At 40.6% G+C, this 23,893-nt stretch overlaps 1 protein-coding gene across 1 annotated transcript in view; it reads left to right on the forward strand.

The window, feature by feature from the left end:
* The window catches only part of ZCCHC24 (zinc finger CCHC-type containing 24), a 97,242-nt gene that overhangs the window by 8,264 nt on the left and 65,085 nt on the right, over positions 1-23,893 (forward strand). The window contains exon 2 of the mRNA XM_088526387.1: positions 10,216-10,416. Coding sequence (XP_088382513.1) covers positions 10,216-10,416 — 201 coding nt within the window. The remainder of the gene's footprint in view (positions 1-10,215; positions 10,417-23,893) is intronic.

Below are 23,893 nucleotides of genomic sequence, written 5' to 3' on the forward strand. Positions count from 1 at the left end.
GTTATCGACCTTAAGAAAAAGGTATTTTCTATACTGAAAGTAATACTGCTCTTTCCCACGTCAGCACAGTTATTTTAAGTTTCGGTGGTTTCTAGATTATCAAATTTTACAGTAACAGTCTAGCCTGTTACTTTTTGGCATGGACTTTGGTTTAAGTAAATACTAGCACATCAAATACTTTGAACAAGTGGAGTTTTAAAGTCTGCTGCACACCCATTTTGCTGCCCCCTACACCATTTTTACTACCCCCTGTAAACTGCTGTCGGTAGGAGAACTGTCACGTTGTCTTCTAAAACGTGTATCTTAGGAAACATGGTTTTGTTTCTAGAGATGGAGTTTTAAGATAAGCACGTACCTTCAAGAAATTATTTGGGGTTGGCGGCTCTCACTGCCGTACCCAAGGTGGAAATGAGTTGCTGCTGTATTAAATGTCCAGCTGCACCTGTGCTCTGCACATGGCGGGATTCCCTGGCTCTTTTGAATGAGCACAAGAGCAGCCCTCTGGAACAAACTCAGGGGTCTGGAAATCTGCATTCACCTCCCACCCAGCTAACATCCAAACAACCAACATTTCAAAGGCAGCGCTGTTCTCCCAGAGGTCTCCTTAGCCAATTTAGTAGTCCTGGGTTTCTAACCTCATTTGCAATTGTAGAAGGAAAGTACAAAACATTTGGGAAGAGGTGTCTATATTCCTACTAGGCAACTATATATACATATTCGATAGGGCTGTGAATATCTGTGGTTGAATGGAAAGCAATGGAAACACTCTGTAGTAGGAGCATCTTGAAGAAGTGAAAATTAGTAAGAGCTTTTAAGAGAACAAAGTTTGAACATCAGATATCCTTGGCAGAGGAGGGTTCTTATATTCACTACCCTCTAATTGATACATTTCAGTTTAAATTAATAGAATAATTGATTAGCTCCTCTAACAGACTCAAACTGAAAGAAAAAAAACAGATTACTCTCTACTAAATTGTTATCTGCTGCTACTGTTACCTTTTTCTGAAGTAGATTGTGAAGTCTTAGGCTTCCTTGCTAAGATCACACTTGGAGCTATCATATTTGATTAAGCTGATGGCTATAGATGCCGATAAACCTATCTAAAATTCTTACGGACTCACAAGATAAAACTATGGTGTGGAATTTGACAGTGGATGCAATTTATTTTCTTCACTATGTTGAATTTAATAGAAGTTTTTGTCTTCACACGAGTGCAGGAACTGGGGCCCTAGACTCCCTGCGAGGGGCCCGTTCTGGGCAGCCGATGTGTTGTTTCTGCCTCTGACAGTGACCTTAGCTTTGCCTCCTTTAAACTTTGGCAGCCATCAGAGAGGTTTCTGTGCCAAGAAGGCATTACTGAATGTAAATGATATAAACACAACTGTCTCAGACATAAAGTTCTTTTTAACCCCAAATGAACGTTTCTTAGCAAAACCTTTTATCCTAAGAGCTGCACAGGAGGTAAATGCTTTAAGTGTGGCTTAAATAGGCACATATCTATTTCCGGGTGTTATTTTTTGTATGCTTGGAGTGTCAAAGGACCCACCAAATGAAAGGAAACCCGACTCTTGTTTTTCAAACTATAGGTCAAATTGAGACAAGATTTCCTGCAGGAAACAGAGATGTTAACAGAATGTGACTGTGGGTATTAAAGTGCAGGGGTCAAAATATGTCCACGGCTTTCTTCCCTCACCTTATGTTACATAAACTTCATAACCAGCTATCTCCTATCTATGCAGGCACCCTAACTTGACGCCCACAAGGCATGATGTTTGTTTTCCATCAAAATTAGGAGGCATTTGGATTAAGGTGTCCACTAGAGGCCTTCCCTACCCCCAGCCTGGCTCTTCCTTAAGAAGGTCAGGGCGGTGAGTGGTCTGCAGCTCAGGGGAGATTCAGCTGCAGGCAGTCCAGGGACAGAGAAATGAGAGCTCCCCTGGGGATGTGCTAAAGTAATTTGCAATGTGAATGGTCTCCCTTGTCCCTAATATAGTGCTCATGTGTTAGGGCTTCTCTTTAGCATAAGTGGGCAGTTGTTTAGCGTTAGGCAGATGAAAAGGATCCCTGCAGAGCTGGCTATAAGATTTAGAAAGCTCCTCCAACACTGCACACCTTTGACCAGATGCAATCTCTATCCTCTCCTTTCCCACCTTCTATCCACATCTACCAATAAAAGCTGTTTTTGCAAGGTCCCTGAACGTTGTGTAAAATAAGTGCTCCCACTGAAACAGTGAAGTTTGCGTTGAAAAAAAAATAAAGATAACTGATTTGAATTGGGGCCAAGTGGTGGCGTGTGTTGTTCTTGCACCTTTCCGTGAACTCAAGGTACAAAAATGGCTGCAGAGAATTACTGTGCCCACTCACTGCTCCACAGTGATTCAGTGATGATGAGCAAAGTACAATCTCAAAAGCCCCAGCCAAACTGATCTAGAATCAGTAGATGAGATAAATCTATTCAGCAGAATAGACCACCCTGCTACTGACTTGCTTCGCAGCTACGCCACTCTACACTAAGTCTTCTTAAGATATATTTTCTTTGAATGGAGAGTTCCAGAGTCCTTAATCTGAAAATATTAGAAGTAAGCTTTCCTGTATGCACACGCACACACATAAATATGTAAAACCCCATCCCAGAAGGATATATTAAGGTATACTTGGCTAACCTAACTAGTCAAGAATGTAAGAGTGTATGAATGAATCTATGTTTACCTGCATTTTTAAGAGAGGTACTTAATTCATACTTTTTTGAAGTTAGCCTAACAAACAGGGTTTTTTTTTTTTTTTTTTTTTTTGGACAATCAACTCAAACATTGAGTTCAGAAGAAAACAGAAATCTGCCACTCTAACTCATACAACTGATTTATGTCAGTATTTTCATTTAATCCCTGTGTTTTCACAATACTTGAGTTGGCCATAAACATTGATTCTGCATTCGATTCTTTTCTTAGGAAAAAGAGGAGAATTGTTTTGACCATTTATAACTAAATGAAATACAGAAAGGTCACAGATGTGAAATGCTGTGCTCCAAACATGGTTATCTCCAGGTACAACTATTCTGTTTTATACGCGTAGCATGGTCCCACTCAAACCCGATGTCAGAAATGAGTGCCAGGGGACTATCAGGAAAGAGGATGCAGGTCTTGGGTCAAATTTTGTATAAAAGCATAAGACACTCAATCACTGCTCTGATGCTTACAAGGTTCCTCCCCCTGTCCCTTCACCACCTTGATGTGAAAATAGTAATGGAAACTGTGTTAGGACAATGACTTGTCTATCAAACCGTTTCATTCATGACACGGCACAGCCACCTACTCGCTTCTTATCTGCAGGAAAATCCAAGCTGGTAAACAGCTTGTCATTTCAGAATGGGGCTGGTAATTAGCACGGGTAGCCTGGTTACCATCACAGGCACGTCACAGATCTGAGAGTGTTTATCATTTATGGAATATGAAAACCTTGCTCTTCCTCCGTGCTGGCAGGGGGGCCCACCCCTTTATTTAGCAAACTTCAACCAGCCAGGATGCCTGCTAATGTAAACTCAACTCTGGAAGCTAAGGCTGCTCTTCATTTGCGTTTGTTTTATTTCGTTGGCAACATACTAAAGCAAAACTAACTCATCAAAAATTCTTTGCTTGTTGCTTTTCAGTTACAGCCTGTTTCATGTATTGGAAAAAATGATGACTGGATTTACAATATAGTAACATGGAAGTGCTACAGGACCTCGCTTCAGTATAGTCATTTAAGTCAAACATACAGAGAAACGCCAGCACAAGTCAGGCTAATTTACAGCTTGAACAGATTATTTTCCAAAGCTTTGAGAATGCTTTTAAACAGCTGTAAGTGGAAATTTTTCTTGTTGTGGATTTTTTCATGTCAATCCACCGGATTCAAGTAGAAGAGTCATAGTAATGATACCAAATCCTATGGAAATTATTCTCCTAACCTGGAGTAGTCACTTCTGCTGATTTTAATGTTAAATCCTTTAACTGCATTCTTGAGGAGATAAAACAAGAGCCAGGTCCCTGCCATCCCTCCTCCTCCAGCACTGTACGCATGCTCTGGCATCAGGGTTTGAAATAAAAGTTTCCACCTGTGCTACAGAGACAGGAGTGGAGCAGGGGTACTTCTTAGCTGCCAAATGAAGGTGAAGGGGTTTTCGGCAAGGTTCATATTCCCAGCCGGAGGACAGGACTTGATCCTGGCAGCAGTGCAGTTGAGCTTCCATCATCTGGTGTCCAGTTCTGTGTTCCCTTTGCACAGCCAAATAATTGCTTCATCGAAACATTATCCCTACTGCTGCAGTGCAACTTACTCGGAGACTCTTTTCCCCTACTTCATTCATTTTCATTCAAAACTTGTCTTCTGTCCTTACTAACTTGGCTGTCAGGGGAGCTCTGATGATCATTGAGTAATGCCAATTCCAAAAGAGATTTTAATCACACTGGGTTTACTTACAATCAGAAAAACAGGCAAAGTTGTTTCATGGCCCAAATGCAGTTGCCCATATGACAAAAGCCACCATCCCACTGACACTCACCGATTCCTTTAAGTTTAACATTGATAAGCGTAAAGGCTAAAAACCAAACATTTCTAGAAGTGATCTTCTAGGCTAGATGAGAAAAAAAAGCTATTAGAAGCTAGCTATTAGAGGGGAAAAAAGGTGTGTGTGTGTGTGTGTGTGTGTGGTGGGGAGATGGGGGCAGGAAGCAAACTCATTTTTAAGAGAGGATTTAGGAAAAAAGAAATCCATATTGCCAGTAGCCAATGGTTTCCATGCTTGGTTCAGGGAGGAGAAGGACATTGCTGTTAATAGGTATCTTTTAACTGAATACTAATCACAAACAAACTTGGTACTCTGATCTGATCAAAGAGAATAAGTGCTTTTTCAGCTTATCTGCGTTTGTTGTTCATCATTCCATGAGCTGTGTAAACAAACAGCTTGGTCGCCAACCTCCTGCTTCATTTTGTTTCACTAAGGACATACCGGAACAGCTGGTTGTTCCCTTATGTTTGCTAGGCCAGTAAGTGTAGGATCCCTGTAAATGAATCAGAGTAAGTTGGGAAGTCTAAGATTAACATTATATGTAAGCAAAAAAGGGACTTCATTTAAGACATATGATCACTCTTCTAAGAGGTCTATGAATAGTTCCTCTCCTTTAGGGTTGTTATTGAATTTCATCCTCCTGAAGTATATTTCATGATGACTACCTTAGAACGAGATGACCTCTGCAGAGCAGATATTATAGATGTATTAGCTGCAAAAGTGTCACCTTGTTTGTTCTTGCGACTCAATCCTGAGACTAGAAAATCAGCTACCTTGGTGCAGTCTTTAACTTCTTTCAACAAGGCTTCCAAAAAGCAGAAAGAGTTGGTTAAGAACTATCCTGCATAATACCAGCCACCATCACCTATTCTCTTTCTTCTTGATCCACAGCATTACAATGTTGAACTGGACTAAACAGATGGAAATCCTGTAAAGTTCTTTTTCGCCTCAATTTTAATTGGTGAGATACTGTTTTGTGGGTACCCATACATACTTCATTTTTGAAGGGAGTGTAGTGGGGCATATCTTAAAAGTTCACTTTTAAAATAAAAATAAACCACAGAACCCCGGGAATACCAGGCACACACACTGCCCCCATGCAGCCCATCAGCTGCCACTTCAAGCAGCTCAGCTCATCCCAGCATCAAGTACCTAGTGGAGCTCCAACCGTCACCTTAAAGGTGTAGCAGACACCAACTGAACTTAATTCAGAAATGGAATTATCTAGACAATTCTGTAAGCTTCCAGACATTTTCTTCTCAACTCCTATAAGTCTTCATAACAACAGGCCATTCCCACATAAGCAGGATGTTATCACTGCTATTAATAGCCGTTTTAAACCCGAGTTCTGGGAAATAGGTAATGCTGCCCCTCACTCTCAGGCAGATTTAAAAGCTGACATAAAAGAAACAGAATTATGTTATCTGTGCTTTCTTCTCTATTAAGGACACCTTTATTGCTAAAGCAAGATCAATGCCGGTTCCCACTGACTTTGGTAAGGAAAAACTTATCATTCATTTAATTGTTTGGCTGCACTATCATATTTCTAATAGTACCCTCGTCTCTGTTTGTAAAGTTATCCCATTCCCAAAAAGGAAAAAAGAAAAAAAGCCTGGAATTCTTAAATCACTCACATATATGTTACCTGACCAAAAATCAGAGCAATGAAGTTATACAAACCCTTAAACTGGAAAGACTCAGAAAACAAGTAACAAGGGAAGCCTTGCCTCACAGCACTGCCAACAGATACGTTTTAAAGACCCAATAAGCAGAGAGAACCTTTTAAAAAAATACATAAGGTACTTTCAGTTTGGTTACTGCTCAACTGCATGCATTTCAGGGAGAGAAAAGAAACATCAACTTACATGTTGAGTAAAACTTCCCACCAAGCCAGCCTCTAAGTTTTACTACCAGCTGTTCCACCCTACTAGTACATCAAGATAAGGAAATCCTGAATTCATTACAGCTGTCCCTGCCAGCCTTGTAATTAAGACCTATAATGTGGTCTTACTGCTCCTTGAGAGGATTAACCATTTCACCGCCAACTTCTTTTGGTGTGGGCACACCAAAGGGAGGGAGGAATTGCTTGTGCTGGTTGGAAAACCTTACATTCTTTCTACAGGAATCGCGTGGCTTTGCCCACTGTGACCGTGGAGAAAGATCCTTTGGGTGAAATTCCTCAGAGGAGCAGTGTCCCTGGCATCTCATAGATGTTTTCTAATAAGCTGAAGTTTGGAATGAGTCAGAAAGCAGTTTCCTTTTCCTATTTTTCTTCCTACTGTCTTCCTTGTAAGATCATCAACATTCTCCCTGTCACCCTGCTCACTAAGTAGACATGCCTTTTGAGTGTGAAGCTAATTCAGAGCTTTTGTTCAAAACGTTCCTTAAAACTCCCCTTTACAGCTGTGCAAAAACTGAACAAAGATTAAACTGCAGATTTGCTCAAACAAGTGCCCCAGCCAAACAATACTGTTTTATGTATCTTGGCAATGTTCATTCATCCTTGTCTTCTACAAGACACAGAGAGATGAAAAATGACTTAACCACCACTAGCTTTCACCATATTCATTGCATCTTCCTGGACTTTTGCTAGTTGATTCCAGGGGCCAGGAAGAATTTTACTACCACCACTTTTATTACATAATTTGGCCTTTTGGAACAGCTTTTTTTTCCCCCTCTCCTCTCTCTAAAGAATTTGAGATTTCCACAGGATGTAGCACAACTTGCAGTGGTGCTCTTAATAGTATCTTTCAAGCCCCAGATTGATGTGTTTTTCATGATGACTCAATTTTAAAGTGATTTAAGACCATTTTCCAGGTCAAATTGGCAAGAATTGCTGAAGCAGTTTGTCTGACTATGCAGGGAAGATTGAAGCATCTGTGTTAGCAGACGTGTCACATCCATGTTCTCTTCTACTTTCTTCCTCTGGAATCTTATATTTGTGACTTTTCTGTTTCAATGTGGACCTTAAGCTGGTTATAGGGAATTGTTTCATGCTGGGTGTGCTGAATGTTTTGTTCTGCTCTGGCCCTCCTACCTGCCCTGCCAGTTGAACCAGGTGGCCGCTTGCAGACCCTTGTCTCATACTGAGGCCACAGAATCTTTGCTGGCAGTCAAGGCTAGGATTTTGTGTTAGAACAGCATATAATCTGCTGGGATCCTGCTTGTGATCAGACTTTTGGTTGCCATGCTTTACACAAACAGAAGTTTATGAAGAAAGTTTGCTGAGAGAGTGGCCAGGCTGTAGTCTTTACAACCCTTAAATTTCACTATTGACCTGGAACACGCCAAGAAGGGTTTTGTAGGAGTGAATCATGTAATGCCACGTCATGGTGCCACATTGCTGCCTTGTAAGGAGGTAATAGCACAGTGTAAAGGATATAAAAAGGAAAACCATCACCAATGCAAACCGTGAGTCCAGCTCAAAGCCCAGACAGACAACAGACAGATACTTCTTTTGTTTTGTTTTTCCCTCATACTGGTCACTGGGTTGGGCCTGCAGACAGAAATGGCTCTCGAGCTATGATGGGGAGTTGCATATTCTATATCCCCAGGGAATGTTGCAGATTTCTGCAAAAGATAAAGAATTTGGTGTTTCTCATGTTCTGTAAGAATGGGATAATATTAGAGAAATTGCAATATTACTGAAGTGTTTAATGCATGTAAAATACTTTAAGAATCTCCTCACAAAAGATACTCCATAAAGCAATTTTTTTTTTTACTATTGTAAATATGTCTAAGAGAAAGGAGCTCATAGGGAGAGAAGAACTCCTTGATGACCCTTAATTAATACTATTTTGGCATTCATAGCACTTCCCCTTCCTTCTGACAATCTAGTGCCAAGAATTTTTCATTTCAATAGCATCCAATAACTCCGAGAAAATAAATTCCTGCAATATCTTTCTTTAAAGATGTAGGGGTTTAGCACCTGAAACGAATGGACTGGTTCTCCTTGCTGCAGCTCTAACATCTTGAACGAGCACAGGTCTGTATTTGCACTGCACTGAGTGTAGCGATGGGAATTTCAGTGCCAGATGGTGTATAAAGTCCTGACTGAGGTCACTCACTCTGCTCAGCATCTTCTAAAGGGAGAAGACAGTCTCTAAATGGGATGGAGAAACTTGTAATGACTCTTTTGGGTCAGGCAGTGAGTCAGTGGGAAAGTCAGAGTGGGGTCTGGGGCTCTATTGACTCCCAGTTTGTAGCCCTTACACCAGATCCTAGTGCCATACACCAGCTTCAGCTTTGTAAGCGAGGTCTGTGGAGCTCCGCATATTGTGCTTGACTATAGTGTGGTGCGGGGGAGTGTTATCCTAATGGCAATGCCCTGCCACTTAGAGTAAATGTTTATTTGAAGTTCCTGTTGTCCACGGCAGGATAGGATTCAGCAACAGTTAGGAATCATCCAGGCAGCTGTACCTAGGGCTGTCACACGATACTTTCTGTGCGTGATTGCTACCCAAAAACACCCTCACTGTACAGGCATCCTGCATATTTAAGGTCTCTGAGGTAAACATAATTCCACATCAAAATTACTTCACAAACTCTCTAAATCAATTTCTATACCTATCTTCACTGTATCTATCGAACTTATATAAAGTTCCCAATTAAACATTTGGATTCAATAGCACTGAAAAACAAATTCTCCACACAGGCACGGAGTTGGCCTCTTCTAACCTCCCTTTCCTGTAAATGAGCAGGAACTCTCTGATGCTGCTGGAATTACATGAATATAGCATTACTGTCAGAGGTGCACAAGCCCTAACATAGAAACAGTTTCCTGTGAAATGTGTCCCATTATTTGAGGGTGGAAAGAACTGTATATGGTTGGATCTGTTTCTACAACACTTCATTACCCTGTTTAAAAAGAGAGAAAAAAAATGCCATTTACTTTTGAAAATCCTACTGAAGAGTTTCTGTTGAGCCTAAAGACATTAAAGAGAATCACTGCTTGTTATCTCTGTTAAGACAATTAGCTGTGTAGGTGATTATGGGCTTCCTGTGGTTCGAAACCTTCAGAATGGCAAATTAGGTGCTCCTGATGTTGATTTGCAGTTTGAGAGAGTGAAGAGCCTATAGAGATGAGGCACAAAAACTAGGCATTTACTATTTATCACAAAATGTTTAGATCACAGCAGGTTTCCCCCTAGAAAATCCAAGACAGATGTAGATCTGGATGTGACTTGTTACTGTTTGAACTCTGCGTTGACTGTTTCAGCAACTAGATTGGAAATTAAAAATTACTTTACATTTTTCTTGGTATTCCTTTCCTTTCCCTGACTTCAGTATTGTTCTTGTAAATAGCTTTGGACACAAAAATGTTTCTTTTTGTGGCTTGGGCTTCCAGCTTTTTGCCTGCACATTCTAACCACACGGGGACTGTGGTATGATCAAACAGCAGAAAGAAGTCGTTGCTTAGAGGAAGGCTGCTGAACCATGGCAAGCTCAGTAGTTCCCCCAGCAATGGGATGACCGGCTCCGTGACGCTGCCTTCAGGAAGCTGCTGTGTTAATGAGCTGTATATTACTCTCCCCAAATATGCATATCTCTTAATGAAAAGATTCCTAAGTTATTCCTGCTATTTTTATCCATTCTCTACTCAGATCAGTCTCAGAACAATCTCTATACAGTACTATGTTTAATTTAAACTTTTTTTTTCTTTTCTTTTGCAGGCTCTGAGCAGCAGTCTGTATAAGAGTGCATCTCCTTATGGCTCTCTTAATAACATAGTGGATGGGCTAAGCTCCCTCACAGAGCATTTTTCTGACCTATCCCTTTCTTCAGAAGCCAGAAAACCCAGCAAGAGACCCCCTCCCAATTACCTGTGCCATCTCTGCTTTAACAAGGGACACTACATCAAAGACTGCCCACAGGTAAGGAATATACAGTGTTCTGGAAAAAATCTTCATGAAGGTTTTGATTTAGTGACATAAAATGTCTCAAATATTTTTTTAGAGTAGGACTGAAGAAATATCTTGACAAAGTGCCACGCTAGCTATGCATTCTTTTAATCTATTCTTTATCACAATGCTGATGGAAAAAATCTGCTATTTCATTCACCTAATAAGCATTTCAGAAAATATTCACCCAGACATATGAATAAGTAAATTTGGGAAACTATAAATGACTACTATGTAATTTTCCATCACATAGATTGTATAAAATACATTCTAAAGCAGCACACTGTATAGTTAATTTGGCAATGGCACTTAATAAAAAAATATGACAATTATGAATGCTAAAGGAGAACAGATTTTTACACTGGACATGAGCTTTGGTCAGTATTTCAATAAGACAAGTTTCAAGCATACCTGAAGCACAATGTCCCTTGTCTCATAGAAGAGGTTTGCTCTATTTGGCAAGGTGTGATCAGCTTGGACTGCTAGAACTTACTTTATAGTGACAAAGCTGGCAAGATTTGTTGCCTTAGGAAGGAGGTATGAAACAGTGTGTGCTAAAATCACTTACCGGTTAGCATTTTTTTTTCTGAGGTCCCAGGGCACCTTTGTGAGCTGGTGCCATCCGCTCAGGTTTCAGCAGGATGCAGTTGTGCTGCTGCCTTAAACTTTCCCTGCTCCAGCAGTATCCTATACAGGGGCCAGGGAAAAGAACGTTCGCATTCTAGGAATACAAATGTACACACTCCTTCAGTATCCCTTTAACCTCCCGCCCTCTCAGTGTATGACTTTCAGCAAAATAAACCTGCATAGAGTTAACCAGAGTTTGTAGCAGTTGACAGACATAAATGTCAGACATATAAAAACCAAAACACAGGCAGCAGAGAATTTGCCAGCTGAGCAAAGTCATCATGAAATCACATCTAATGTCAGAGGAGTTATAACGGACAGCATTCCTACCTTTGTTAAGCATAGACTAAGCTTTTTAATTTGTGGAGTTTAGCTCTAAATCTTTCATTTTTTTTTAGGGAAGCTGTGGAACATATGTATATTTTGCAGACTTGAGTGTGGCACTTGAAAATATTTTTACTTTTCAGTATGTTGAGTAAAACAGTATTCTGTTTGGAAAAAAATACCAAATTCTCCTTACTAGAAGAATAAAAAACCCCTGGTTTGTATACTGCAGTGTTTGATGTACTTTGTTCAGCATGTTAGAGTAAAACATCAAGATAGGACCATGTAATAGCACACACTAATTAACAATGGGATTAGAATTACAGCTACTAAATTGGCTTATGAGTGAAATACAGTGCTTAAATGCGTGAGAGATGACAGTGCTGTGTAAAAATCAAATGCGTGTAACAGGTCCCTTATTGAGCAATATGCACTGAAATGTAGCTTGCAGAGCTGGTCCCAAGTGAATGCATCAATAGTGCTGGAGCACATGGTGCATTTCACAGATACTTTTACAGTCTGAGGCACCGGACATTAAAAAACAATTAATGAAAATTAAAGACATACCCACAAGAATTCAGGAAATCCCCCCAAATCCCCTAAGGTTCATGTAGGAAGAATAATTTACTTACATATCGCACATCCTGTGTAATTTTTACATATGAGTTATGATTTCACTGGTAAAGTCTTCAGTTTCCTAGAGAACCAGGAAATAAAAAGTTTACTACAGAACATACTTTATGGCTGGCTTATAAGCCAGTAACTATTCGGCAAGGGAAAAAGAGGCATCTGTGCCCAGTCCTCTGCAATTATAGGCAGTTATATCGTACAGTCCCTCTCATAAACTGATGATGTTCTAGTTGAAAAGCATTTCAGTATTTTGTTTTCATTGCTGTTGTTGTGTAAAGCTCTTTCCAGAACTTAAGTCCTCTGATAATGAGAAATACTCCCATTTCCAGAATAAATGTAACTTGTGGCTACTTTATATCCATTCGTTCTCATGCTAATGTTGTCCTTCACTGAAATAGCTCGTCTCCCTCCACGGTGTTTATCTTGGGGTGTATTTATAGAGTGCAATCATATCCTCTCCCAGCATTCATTCTGAAGCACTACTAGAGGCAGGTTTTCCTGGGCTCCTCATCAAGGTGGACTCATAGTTTTCCTGCTCCTCATATGCTTTTCATCCACTTGAACACGCATGACGACTAGTAGATAGGACACCCCAGACTAGATCTCACTTGTGCCTTTTTCCATATGTGTGCGTACCTGTGTCTGTGAATCCAAACTTATTTTTGTATCATACATAAGGAGAGGGTGGTATGAAATTAGTGATAATTTAATGGTGATTTCTAGCACAGGCACGTGCCAGCCAAAGTGCTTTCTTGTCCTGTTACATCTCGCCACCATTTCTGTGTTTTATTTTGTTGTTTTTTTTTTGTTATTCTGTTATTCAAAAAACAAAAGGACACACTTAAGTTTTCACAAAAACATAAGCACTTCCCTTATTTACTCTAAAGGTGGGATGATATCTGGAAGGGATGACTCGATGCGCGTGCCTTACCTTCCTAACTTGGAATGCACGGGGCAGGGGAAGGCAGTTCCAGCTGCCGGGTCAGGTCTTTGTGGCAAAGACCTGTTATCATTACTGGTCCTTTGGGCAATAACTGACTTCTTAATTTGAATATTAAATAGACTACATAAAAGCTTAGGTTTTGATGTATAATTCCTTGGGCTGTCAAAAATGAAAGTTCATTTACAAAAAGTGTATTGAAAGAGATATGGCTTAGTATTTTTGAAGTATTTCAAAATGGATAGAGAAATAATCTAATCCAATTTGGACAAATGTGTAACAGTAAATAATGCGGTATTTTAATTTTCATTTTATGTATCTGTCTAATAAGAAACAGATAGCTTGAAATAATGCTTCATGCATTTTTTTCTTACGTAACCAAGAAATTGCATAATAACTTGGAGACTTTTTATTCTGCTCTATTTTGTTTCTTACAAACACTGTAAAGGTACATTTACAGGTTCCTTTTCCTGTTAGAGTTGACAGCACACCATACTGAAATATATGGATCTATTTAGATTTATTCCTTAAGTGAACACCATATTTTAGAAAGTTAAATTTAAAAAAAAAAGAGCTTTAGTATTGCAGTATCTCAAGTATCTGCAGTTTGTCTTCAAATAGTTTGTGTACTCTGTAGTGGTGATCAGTGTGGTTTTTGTTTTAGAAACTACCAGAAATCATAGCACTGTTATGGCTAGAGCTCATTACTTCATATTTGCACGCATTTGCAAAAACTGTACATGAGGTTTCTTCATGTTGTAATTATTATGCATATAAAAGCACAGTGCTTATCTTTAACATCATGTTTATAGCATATCTGCATTTTCTCTGAAATAATTTTTGAGTTTAAGTAGCTTAGATGTTACCATCTTTCTCTTCTCATGTCTCTAATGTTCTTTCACATGCAAAACTCTCCATGTCTTGTACGAACTGAAGAATGAATAGAGGATTAAGGTCAAAATCATTGCTCTTAATACATTGTCTCTTAAATTGTCATTGAAAAAGCCATCACATATACAACTTTTTTTTTTTTCTTTCTAAATAACAAGTAATCATCAACAAGTTATTATCTTATTGTTTACAGATGGCCAGGTGCATGAAACAAACATACATGTATATGGATTTCCAAAACTTTTTTGTGTGCTTCAAGGTGCTGCCCCAATCTATATCTCATATATGTGATATAGCTACAGGTTTCCATCCTTGTACTAGGACAAATGACAATGAACTCTGGCCAAGTAATAGTTATGGGATATGATTCTTTATGAAATTTATCTCGCAGATATAGAAAGTCATACCTGACCTTTCTAAAAAAGTTATACTCTCTCCTTTAACCCACTGTTATCACTGCACCCTCTATTTTTAAAACCTACAAGTATGAACATTGACTTCTTTTGTACCGCATAGGGCTTATACAGAATTAATGTTGCACAAAGTTCCTGATAACGGTGTATGTTGTGCTGGATAAAGCACATGTGGACATTTGTGGATAAAACACATGGTTATAGTTTTGAGAAGCTGGTAAGTGATTGAACCATTATTGTGGTTCAAAATCCTAATTGGAAAAGAAATCTGTGGACACAGATCCTAGACTATTTATTACATATGTCCGTCCTCTTGTTGTTTTAGGCAGTAATGGATTCAGGGAAAAGGCAGCAGGAAAGCTTTTACTGGTAGAGTCCAAGCTCAGAGCTGCAGCAAAGCAACTTTGTATTCAGAATTTCCAGTTAAGCTGCTGTGCCTGCTGTTTCTGCCAAGCACCAGTTCCATCAGCTTGTCCCTCCGTCCGAATCTCACCCACGGGTTTGTGGGCCCTTTTGTAACATGTGCAGGACCAGTCCCTCCAAAATTCCATGGCTCCAGCTGTGTTGTGCTGCACACTGGGCAAGGAGACTGTTCCGATCCCTTTACCAGTGCCAAGATGTCAGGAAAAATCTTGCTGACAATTACCGTAAATTTCTGCCCAGGCAAGGAACTCTCATGTCCTGGAGACTCTGCAAAACACAACATCTGAGCACAGTTACACTGTCAGACTCCTGATGCACTGCAACTATTTAGTGCAGCCCCTGGGACATATGAAGCTGTTACTTAATGTATTTCCCAATTTTACTTTATACCAGAGAGAGAAGCATGCATGTGCATACTCATAGAAATATATGCCTACTATCATAGATACAAATGTGATGGGAAATGATATTGCCCTTTCTTTGCATAGCATTATTAGACCTGTGAATGAAATATATGGGCACGACCCACATTTCTTAGGCCAGCAATGGGAGCCTTTCCATTGTCAGCAGTGATCTCTGAATCCTGCAAAAGTAGCTTGCCAACACATACTGTAGTCAGTGAGAGCAGCAGGTAGCTAGTGTGGCTGCCTGGGTCTGGACAGCCCTGCCCTGTGGCTTTGCACAGGGTGTGGAGGCAGCGCGTGTCCGGCAGCGCCTCGTCTGCTGCGGGAGGTTCGCGGCACGGCCTGCCCGGCCGCGCGGCCCCGGCCTGCGGCTCCTCGGTGGCAGCCCCGGGGGCTGCACCGACCCACGTGGCTGATTTGGGTTTGTCTTGTGCCTTACGACTGCGAGGAGCACGAGAGAGATCCTCAAATTCAAGGGATCTGCAGCGGTGCTTTCTCCAGGTACCAAGGGATGGCTAAGATGGCAGTGATGAAGGATCTGTCACTTTTATGAAGAGAGTAGAAAGATTTTATCCTGATGCTTTGTGGTTCAAAAATATTATTTTTTTAAAAAGGAAAACAAATAGAAATTACAAGCTTTGCAAAAATCTTAAAACTGATTCTGAAAATAGTAATTTCTGTCAGTTGCTACATATAGCAGCCGTCTTTCGAAAGACTGGTGGTGGCTTCCAAATAAACCCAACTGTTTTCCAGTGAACGGAGAGAAGTATCAGTGTTCTTACTCAGCGGCAGGATGAGGGGTCAGCTAGACGCTCTCCTAGGATCCTGAAACGATATGGTGCGATTTTGCAGATTTCTGCATAGCTTTTGTTACAAATGTACTTGTGAGCATTGGATATGGTGCTGAGGGGTCTGGATTGTTTATGCTACAGTTCCCTTAGCTCAGAGTGCTACAAAATAATGGAATCCAGACAGCCTAGTGCTTGCTACGAGTAAAATGGTGTTTGAATCACCAAAATTACTGTTCCACATATAGTGGAAATACAGGATACATAACAAAATGTAACAGCAGCTAAATTCATCTCTGGTGCAGTACTGTGGATTTGAATGACTGTTACTGACAGGGACTGGTTTGCCTCTAATACGAGGCAGAAAAAAATATTAATCTGCACTACATGCAACTATTTTCAAGCTATACGAGATATTATGGAAAACAAATACATTTATGTCTAGGCCCTCATTTCTCTATCTTTAAAATATGTTTTGTCTTTAAAATACATATTAATCCCTTGATTCTCCAGATCCACTGCTAATGAGTTCAGAGCCCTGGACTTAAACTCTCTCAAGGAAGATCAGAAAGCTCTTCTGACCATTACACGCCATGTGGCACTGAAATAAATTGCCTGGGAAGGCTAAGGATCGTTTCTTTTAGAACAGGCTAGATAAAAATGTATCAGGTTTTCCACAGGTGAAAATTTGTCCTGCCTTGTGACAAGTGGGAGAACCTTCCAAAGTGTCTCCCAGCCCTATTTTTTTCTATTGTTAGTAATACATGTTAATAATACAACTGATTATCTTAGACCTATCTAATTGTTATTTTAAAACTGTGCACAGCAAACCAGATCCAAACCCTGTGTAGGCCACTGAGAGACTTTCAGCAGCTTCTTTAGAATAGACTGAACATGGCTATTGCACTACCCTAAATCTGAGCACTACTTACTAGCAGTTTGGTATTTGCTGTTTGCAGTAAAGCTCCTGATAAACCATAACTAAGTGTTTAGCTTGGAAACCAATGCTGCAAGCATTTCCCTCAAGAGGGAAAGCGATGTCTGGTTTCTAGCTCTCCCACAAGCTGATTTATAGATAAGGTAGAGAAAAGGCTACCAGGTCAAAACCACTCTAGTTTATAAATTCCTCATTCATCCTATTACCAAGTAGTAATAGAAAGATGAAATGAATCATGTTTTCTCACTTCAGCAGAGTATTTGAGTTTAGCATGAAATATAGGTTGTGGAGTGTCCCTCCATGTTTGGAAGTTTTAAAGACCTGATTGGACAAAGCCCTAAAAAGCCTGGCCAGAATTCAGTGTTGACTCATTTAGAAAGTCAATCAAATCACTTTTTTTTTTTTTCCCCAAAACTAATTTGCTCTAGGGAAAACATGTTTTAACAAAGTGTATCACCAAAAAGCAGAAAAAAGAATTTTAAGCCGACATCTACAGCAGAAGAATCATTTCACTTAACAACGTTTTATAAGTTTCTTTTGCTTAAATGAGTTTATATTTTGGCATTTCCAGTTTGAAATTCTGGAATTATTCACATCTACCAAACATATCAATATATTCAACTTTCCATCCTCACTTTAAGAGAACCTCATTTCCCAATTTCTCATAAATTATCAGAAAAATAGATTTTCTGAAAATCCTTATGCATAATTAAAGGCGGACAACAGGGTCTGAGTCGAGGCTGGGATGACGTCAGGTAAACGTTATGTCTTCTGCTTGGTGTGGAGAAAACGATCATCGGGGGAGCGGTTTGACTTGTCTCTCCCTCATTTTACCTTTTAATGCACTGTACAAAGGAGGAAGGTGGCAAATAGAGCAGTGAAGAGTGAGAGCGAAGCACCAAAGGCAGAGCAACAGCTTCAGCTAGGGGCAGCCAGCAGCAGGAGTAACTTCCCTTACTTTTCTGATTGTCCCAGGACAGTCTGTACTGGACAAATCCACTCCCGTGCTCTTCTCCTGCTGTACCACTCAGTTCTGCCTTTCCCTCCTGTTACTTCATCTCCTTCAAGAAATTAGGATAGTAAAGGTACCTTAAGCCTCTTCTATTTCCCTTTTGATGCCTACCCATGGATATTGGTGCTTTACTGCTGCAACTGGCGTATGCCAGTACAGGTAAAAGAAGCCTATATGTTTAACTATGCCCCATTTTATAGTTATAAACCAGGTCTACTATCAGATGTGAACAGAGTTGCTCAGGTAATCTAATGCCCATATATGCCTTGTAGGATTTTATATATACTTGAGGAGAGAGGACTGGCTGAAGGAGTTTAGCCAGAAGTGGGAGAAAAGAGAACATTGCACGGATCAGGAACACAAGTGTTTGCTCTATAGTGATGCATGGATGTCAGCTTCGTATACGTCAAGCTCAGGAGGCATCATGCAATCCAACGAAATTATCCAGCTGATGCCTTTTGGAATAGCAGTAGGACACCTAACTGGCCTTAAATTAATGGTATTCTAGAGCAGATGGCATAAAAACTAACTGCAGGTTCCTTGATGCAGAAGCACCACTCAGCGCATACCTCTGAAAGGCCAGTGTCTGTTAGGCTTGCTGAAACAGCAGAATTGAAAACTTGGAAGACCTGTTGGCTTCAAAGCTAACTGAAGTTACAGGTCACACTAACTTTCTTTCAAATTCAAACAAGAGCAATAGCTATTTATTCTGATTTTGATTTTTGAAACAAGTGCCATTCTTAATATTTTCAATATCATCAAAAAAATCTGATTCCTGAAAATTAGTACCATTAAGAAATCATTTGGGCAATATTTTTTTCTCTTTACATTCTGGAAGTGCCAGCTCTGACTCCACAAAAAACCGCAATATATTTATTTTGTAAAGATGTAGAAGGCGAATCACCAGTTCACCTTATAACCAGTTGTCAGACTGAAAGAGCTGACAATAGAACTTCAGTCTACAGCCAGAAGAGCTGTCATTAGTAATCTATTTCAAATTAATTACCAACATCTTAGAATCTTGTCTTTTTTTTTTCCCTTAAAGAATACGCTTTTTTATTTCTTGCAAATTTCCTCCATAGGGCAGAAAGTTAAAAAGTTCATATGATAATTAGAGGGGAAAAAAGAAAAAAAATCCCATTCATGTCAGGCCGTAGTAAGTGCCAAATTATTATTAGCAGCAGCCTTTTCAGAGGTAGTACAATAATCCTGCTTACTAGTTCATCCTTAGATTTGAGATCGATTTTTTGCAAGATACTCCATTCTCTTCAGTTCTAACTCATTCTCTACCTCACATAAGTGCATGCACAAGTGCAGCAGAACCTTTGCTACTGAACCCAATAAACAACAATTTTCTCATTCTGCAAAGAAAGAACACAGTTTGACTAGATTTAGACTTAGTCTCAAGTTGCAATTTTGGAACTGAGCTCAGAGTAAACCTGAAAATTTCCCAGGTTCAAGGTTTTCATTTACAAAGTACTGGTTTCAAGTCTATTTCTAATTTTAACCCCCGTTGCAGGTGTACAGCTATAGATAAAACTCTACTGTAGCCCAGCCAAAATCAATACCTCCTCCCGAGCGAGTGTAGCCACAGCATCTGGCACCAAAGAACACCCAATCCAAGCGCAGACCAGCTACCCACCCTCCCAAACATCGCCGGCCAAGTGTTTCATCACTACTCTTTGCATAGGCTGGAAAGTGACCCTTGGAAGGATTCACAAGAGGAGAGATGATTTCTGAAATAGTGGCGTGTGCTATTCTTACTCCCAGATGCAATATTACACAGTTGAGAAAATGTGAGAAAGAAAAGCAGAAACGTGGGAGGGAGAAAGACTCCTTTCAAAAGACTTGTGCACCATTAGTCTTGGCCAGCAAATTCATCTGTAGGGGGAAAAAGATGACATTGGTTTAAATTGTTTTTAAAAATAAAAGCTTTTAAAAGTAGTAATTGCAGGCCTGCATTTTGTACTCTCATATTAAAACATAATTCTCTAAGTCTTGGTTAAGGTTTAATAGATTAGAGCTAAATGGCAAAATACTTAAACTCGGGGTGTTGGCTTCATTATTTTTACCAAGAATCAGGTTCTTTAACCAAAAGTCCTCCTGTAATTTCAGGTGTGCCTGGGCCTGGTTCTCCGTGACCCGTTGCATGAGGACAAACACTCCCATTCTCACTGCACTGGATTTTATGCTCCACTTCCCCCGTCAAAGTGCTTACACAAAACATGGGAAAATGGAGAATCAGGCCCAGTGCTTTCCAGGTTCTCTTGAAAATGGTTATTCATCTCACAACATTGCTGCTTCATCCCTCTCCTCTAGCGGTTATCTGCCTGCAACACATGAAATGCACATAACGACTCTCGTTTTAGAGCATGCTGGTGGCTTTTGCAGTGGTGACCAAATGTCTGTATCACTCTCCTGCTAATGTGACTGTGCCATGCAGTTGTAGATGATGATTCTTCCGGAGAATCGCTCCTCGTTGTCTCCGTTTCCCGCCTTTGCCATGGTGCCTGTGGGAACCAGGGTTGTGTGACCAGGCAGCAAGGCCTTGGTGCCATGAGAGGCCGAGGACAGTGTGTGCTGGAAGGGGACGGGAGGAACAGGATGTGTTGTAAAGAGGAGCGTTGCACTTGCAACCATTAGCCTTAGTAAAAACACAAGATGCAACAGTCGTGCAAAGAGGTTGGGTTGTTTGCGTAGCGCCACATGTAGGACTTGCAAATAGCTACTGCCTGTAGTCATAATTCTGTTATTCAGTAATGAAGGCTGTGGTAATTGGCAACACTGTGACTGTTAGAGCCCCACTAACACTGCTACTCCTGCTGCTGCCTGCTAAACTTTTACAAAATTCCCCTTCTTGCCGATATCAGTAATAACCACCTCCCGAGGAGCAAGTCTTAAGTATAATTTTATTATTGGTTTCTGATAAATTATTTTCTTTTGTACTATACTGAATCTATTTAAACAGGAGACAGAAGACTCCTACTGTAAACCTGAAAAGTGATGGTGTTGGTGGGGAGCTGTTGGAAAGGCCTTTTAGGATTATGTTGGTATCTACAAGTAAATATTACAATGGTCTCCCCTATAGCTGCTTGAGGTGCAGATCCAGTGTGGTGTAAATTTTAAAGGCTGCAGTGCTTATGCTGAGCTAAACATGACACACATCTTGTGTTTGTTTGCAAACTTGGAGGGGAGAATGGGGCTTTAAAAAAAAAAAAAAAAAGAGGTAACATGATTTTGATTCTCATCTGCTTTCTCCTGAGCTCCCATTCCTGATTCAGCACGCATGAGTCTGCTAATGAAATCCAGATGTCAGACAAAAAAACAATAAGCTCTCCCACCCTTCTGGTGGATCAGGTTTCCCAGAGGCTGGAAAAAAAAAGAAGCAGGAGAGATTCCTAGAATGGCTGAAACTTTAGATTTCGGTATGTTTTCAGAGAGCAGAGGGGGGATGGGATAGAGGCAATGTTGATAGCAAGTCGAGATTATTAGTGGAAAAGTGAGGAAAAAAAAGAGTGGTTATGTTATCAGTTAGTCTGAGCTTTAAACAGACCTAGTATATCCCAAATATGGTTGCTGAGTTTCCTTTTGGAAACAAATGCTGAAACATGATGCAGATTATAGATGATGCCAGGACCCTGGAAAATTACCCTGAGCATCACAAATGGCAATTCTGAGTCACAAGTAAAAGGGCAATGTGAAGTGAATTAGTAAATTGGCAGCTTAGTTTTTTTTGTCCTTGGCTTTGCTGTTGCAGGGTCCCAGTCCATCCAGAGACTCAATAAGCCTGGGAGGAGAGTTCTGACATCAGCCCTCAGTTTACTTTGGAGAATTATTTGCAGTCCTCCCAAAAGCTCTGGGCTTTCTCTCTCAACTCTCAAACCTAACCCTAACCCAAGGTCAAACTGCACAACGCACCCAAGCCAGTTCCAAGACTAAGAATTCCTCATGGGCAAAATCTCTGTGCAGCCCCCAGTTTCTTTGGCAGCTCCTTTCCAGCCCAGATCCAAGAGTAGCTCTAGACTGTTTTTTTTTTCCCTCTCAACCCTAACTCTAACCATAAACTTGTGCTGAATTTTAGATTAAAGCAGTTTTTCCTCAGACTGAGGATTCCTCAAGGGAACTTTGTTTTGTAGCCCTTAGTTTCCTTTGGTAGCTCCTTTCCAGCCGTCAGCAGCCATAGTTCAGCACTGTCTTTTTTTTCCTCAACATTAACACTAACCTTTGGCTGAGTCATAGCCCGAGAAGCCCACTGTATACAGAGAGTCAGGAAACCACCAAATGAATTCTAGCATGAGCCTTCTCTTATCTTGGAAGATCCTTCATAACTCCCTTCAACTGTAGCTTTATGTTTTCTCTTTCTACTGTTTTTCTTTTTTGGAATCTATCAGAACTTTGAAATTTATCACATCTTAGGCCTGAGAAGAGGGGCACAAATTTCTGTACCAGAAGTCTTGAGCTGAGCAGCAGATAGGGGAAAAAAAAATTGCTTTGCTTTTTTTTTTGGGGGGGGAAATACTTAACAAAAATAATTTTTACTCGAGCATTTTATGCAACAATCACAAAAGAATATTCTGTTACATTTCAGATGAGTAACTGAATTAAAAGTGACATCTTCTCTACTTCTTGACTGAAGAGTCAGCTGAGGTGATTTCTACTATGGAATCATTTATAACCTGTAGTTCCCCCAAGGCTTATTTGGAGAGCAGTAAAGTCCATTTGCATCCCTTTCCACAACCACACTCCTCCAGATTAACAAGATAAGGAAAAAAAAATTAGTACAGATCGCCCTGCCAACTCTGTTGCTACAGCAGACTTCTCTGAGGCACTTCCCAGATCTGTGGATGGTGGATTTACGGCCTCCACAGTGAAGTAAAACTATCTCTGTCACTCTCCTCTGCTTTGTTCAGTCTGCACCTGTTTCATATAATTTAGAGTCAGAGCATTCTCAGACATATATTTGCGGTTTCCTCTCTCCTTCTCTTCCCAGGGTTGGTCTTGTAACACAGTGCTTCTGTTTAGCAACTCTTTTCCTTAAACGTCAGAGAAATGAGGTCAGATACAGGTATTTTGTACTTGAAATGGTAGAAAGTTTCTAGTGATGTTTAATCCTGGCAGAGGACAAATCCTTGAGATGTCATGCAGGGCTCTGTAGCTCTGATGTTTTTAAATGTTGTAGCATCTCATTTGTGAATGTTGTACGGTTTTCCATGGATAATGGTAGCAAAGGCAGTTAATGCCCATGGCTATACCTGCTATGTTGGGGCTGAATCTTCTGCCCATCAGCAAGTGATAGAAACAGTCAGGGATGCTGCTAAGTGGGAGTTCAGAATCAGCAAAGAAGCCGGGAGCTCCCTGCTGTTAGACTGAGGTGCACATGGGCAGGACCTCCTAGCAAACAGGCACACCAACACATTTGCTCCCTACCACGCGTCCTGCCCCGGTCATCAATGCTGGCTCGCACTGGCCATTGCCTGTGGCAAGGGATGCAGCCTGCACAGTTTACATTACAGCCTGTGCTGTTTTACCACGTCATGTGGTGGCTCTACAGAGATTCACTAGGGCCAGCGTGCGCAGAGCCTAGACTAGGGTTTAGTGGCAGAGCTTTACTCGTCCAGTGCTCTTGGGGAGGGTAGGTGGAGTGTTTCTTTTCAGGAAGGATACAAACCACCTCAGTGCAAACTGTTGGGCTTGCCTATCTTCTTCAGGAGCTAGAGCAGTATCTCATAAAAGCATCTCTCTCCATAAGCATTTCTTATCATGTCTTTTTTCTCTACCTCATACTGTTCTCTCTGACAAGCCCCTAATATATTTGGTGGCTGATAAGGGCCAAAAGCAGAAGCTGGTAGAGATAAGACCATGGAGGTGTGAAAAGTGAGAAGACAGCTGTTGCCTGAAGCCTGCCAGCTGCGGAAAAATAACTGGAGTGGGCAGTGTATAGATAACAGCACCCTAGGGGTGCTTCCCTAAGGGCCTGATTTAACTCCCATTTGTGTCTGTGAAAAGACCTACTTGTTTCAGTAGGAGCTGGAGACAGGCATAAGCAAGTTTGGGTGGCCAG

This window comes from Tinamus guttatus, unplaced genomic scaffold (assembly GCF_059628265.1).
Source record: "Tinamus guttatus ecotype Peru unplaced genomic scaffold, ASM5962826v1 Tinamus_guttatus_pri_ptg000246l, whole genome shotgun sequence".
In the NCBI taxonomy this organism is placed as follows: domain Eukaryota; kingdom Metazoa; phylum Chordata; class Aves; order Tinamiformes; family Tinamidae; genus Tinamus; species Tinamus guttatus.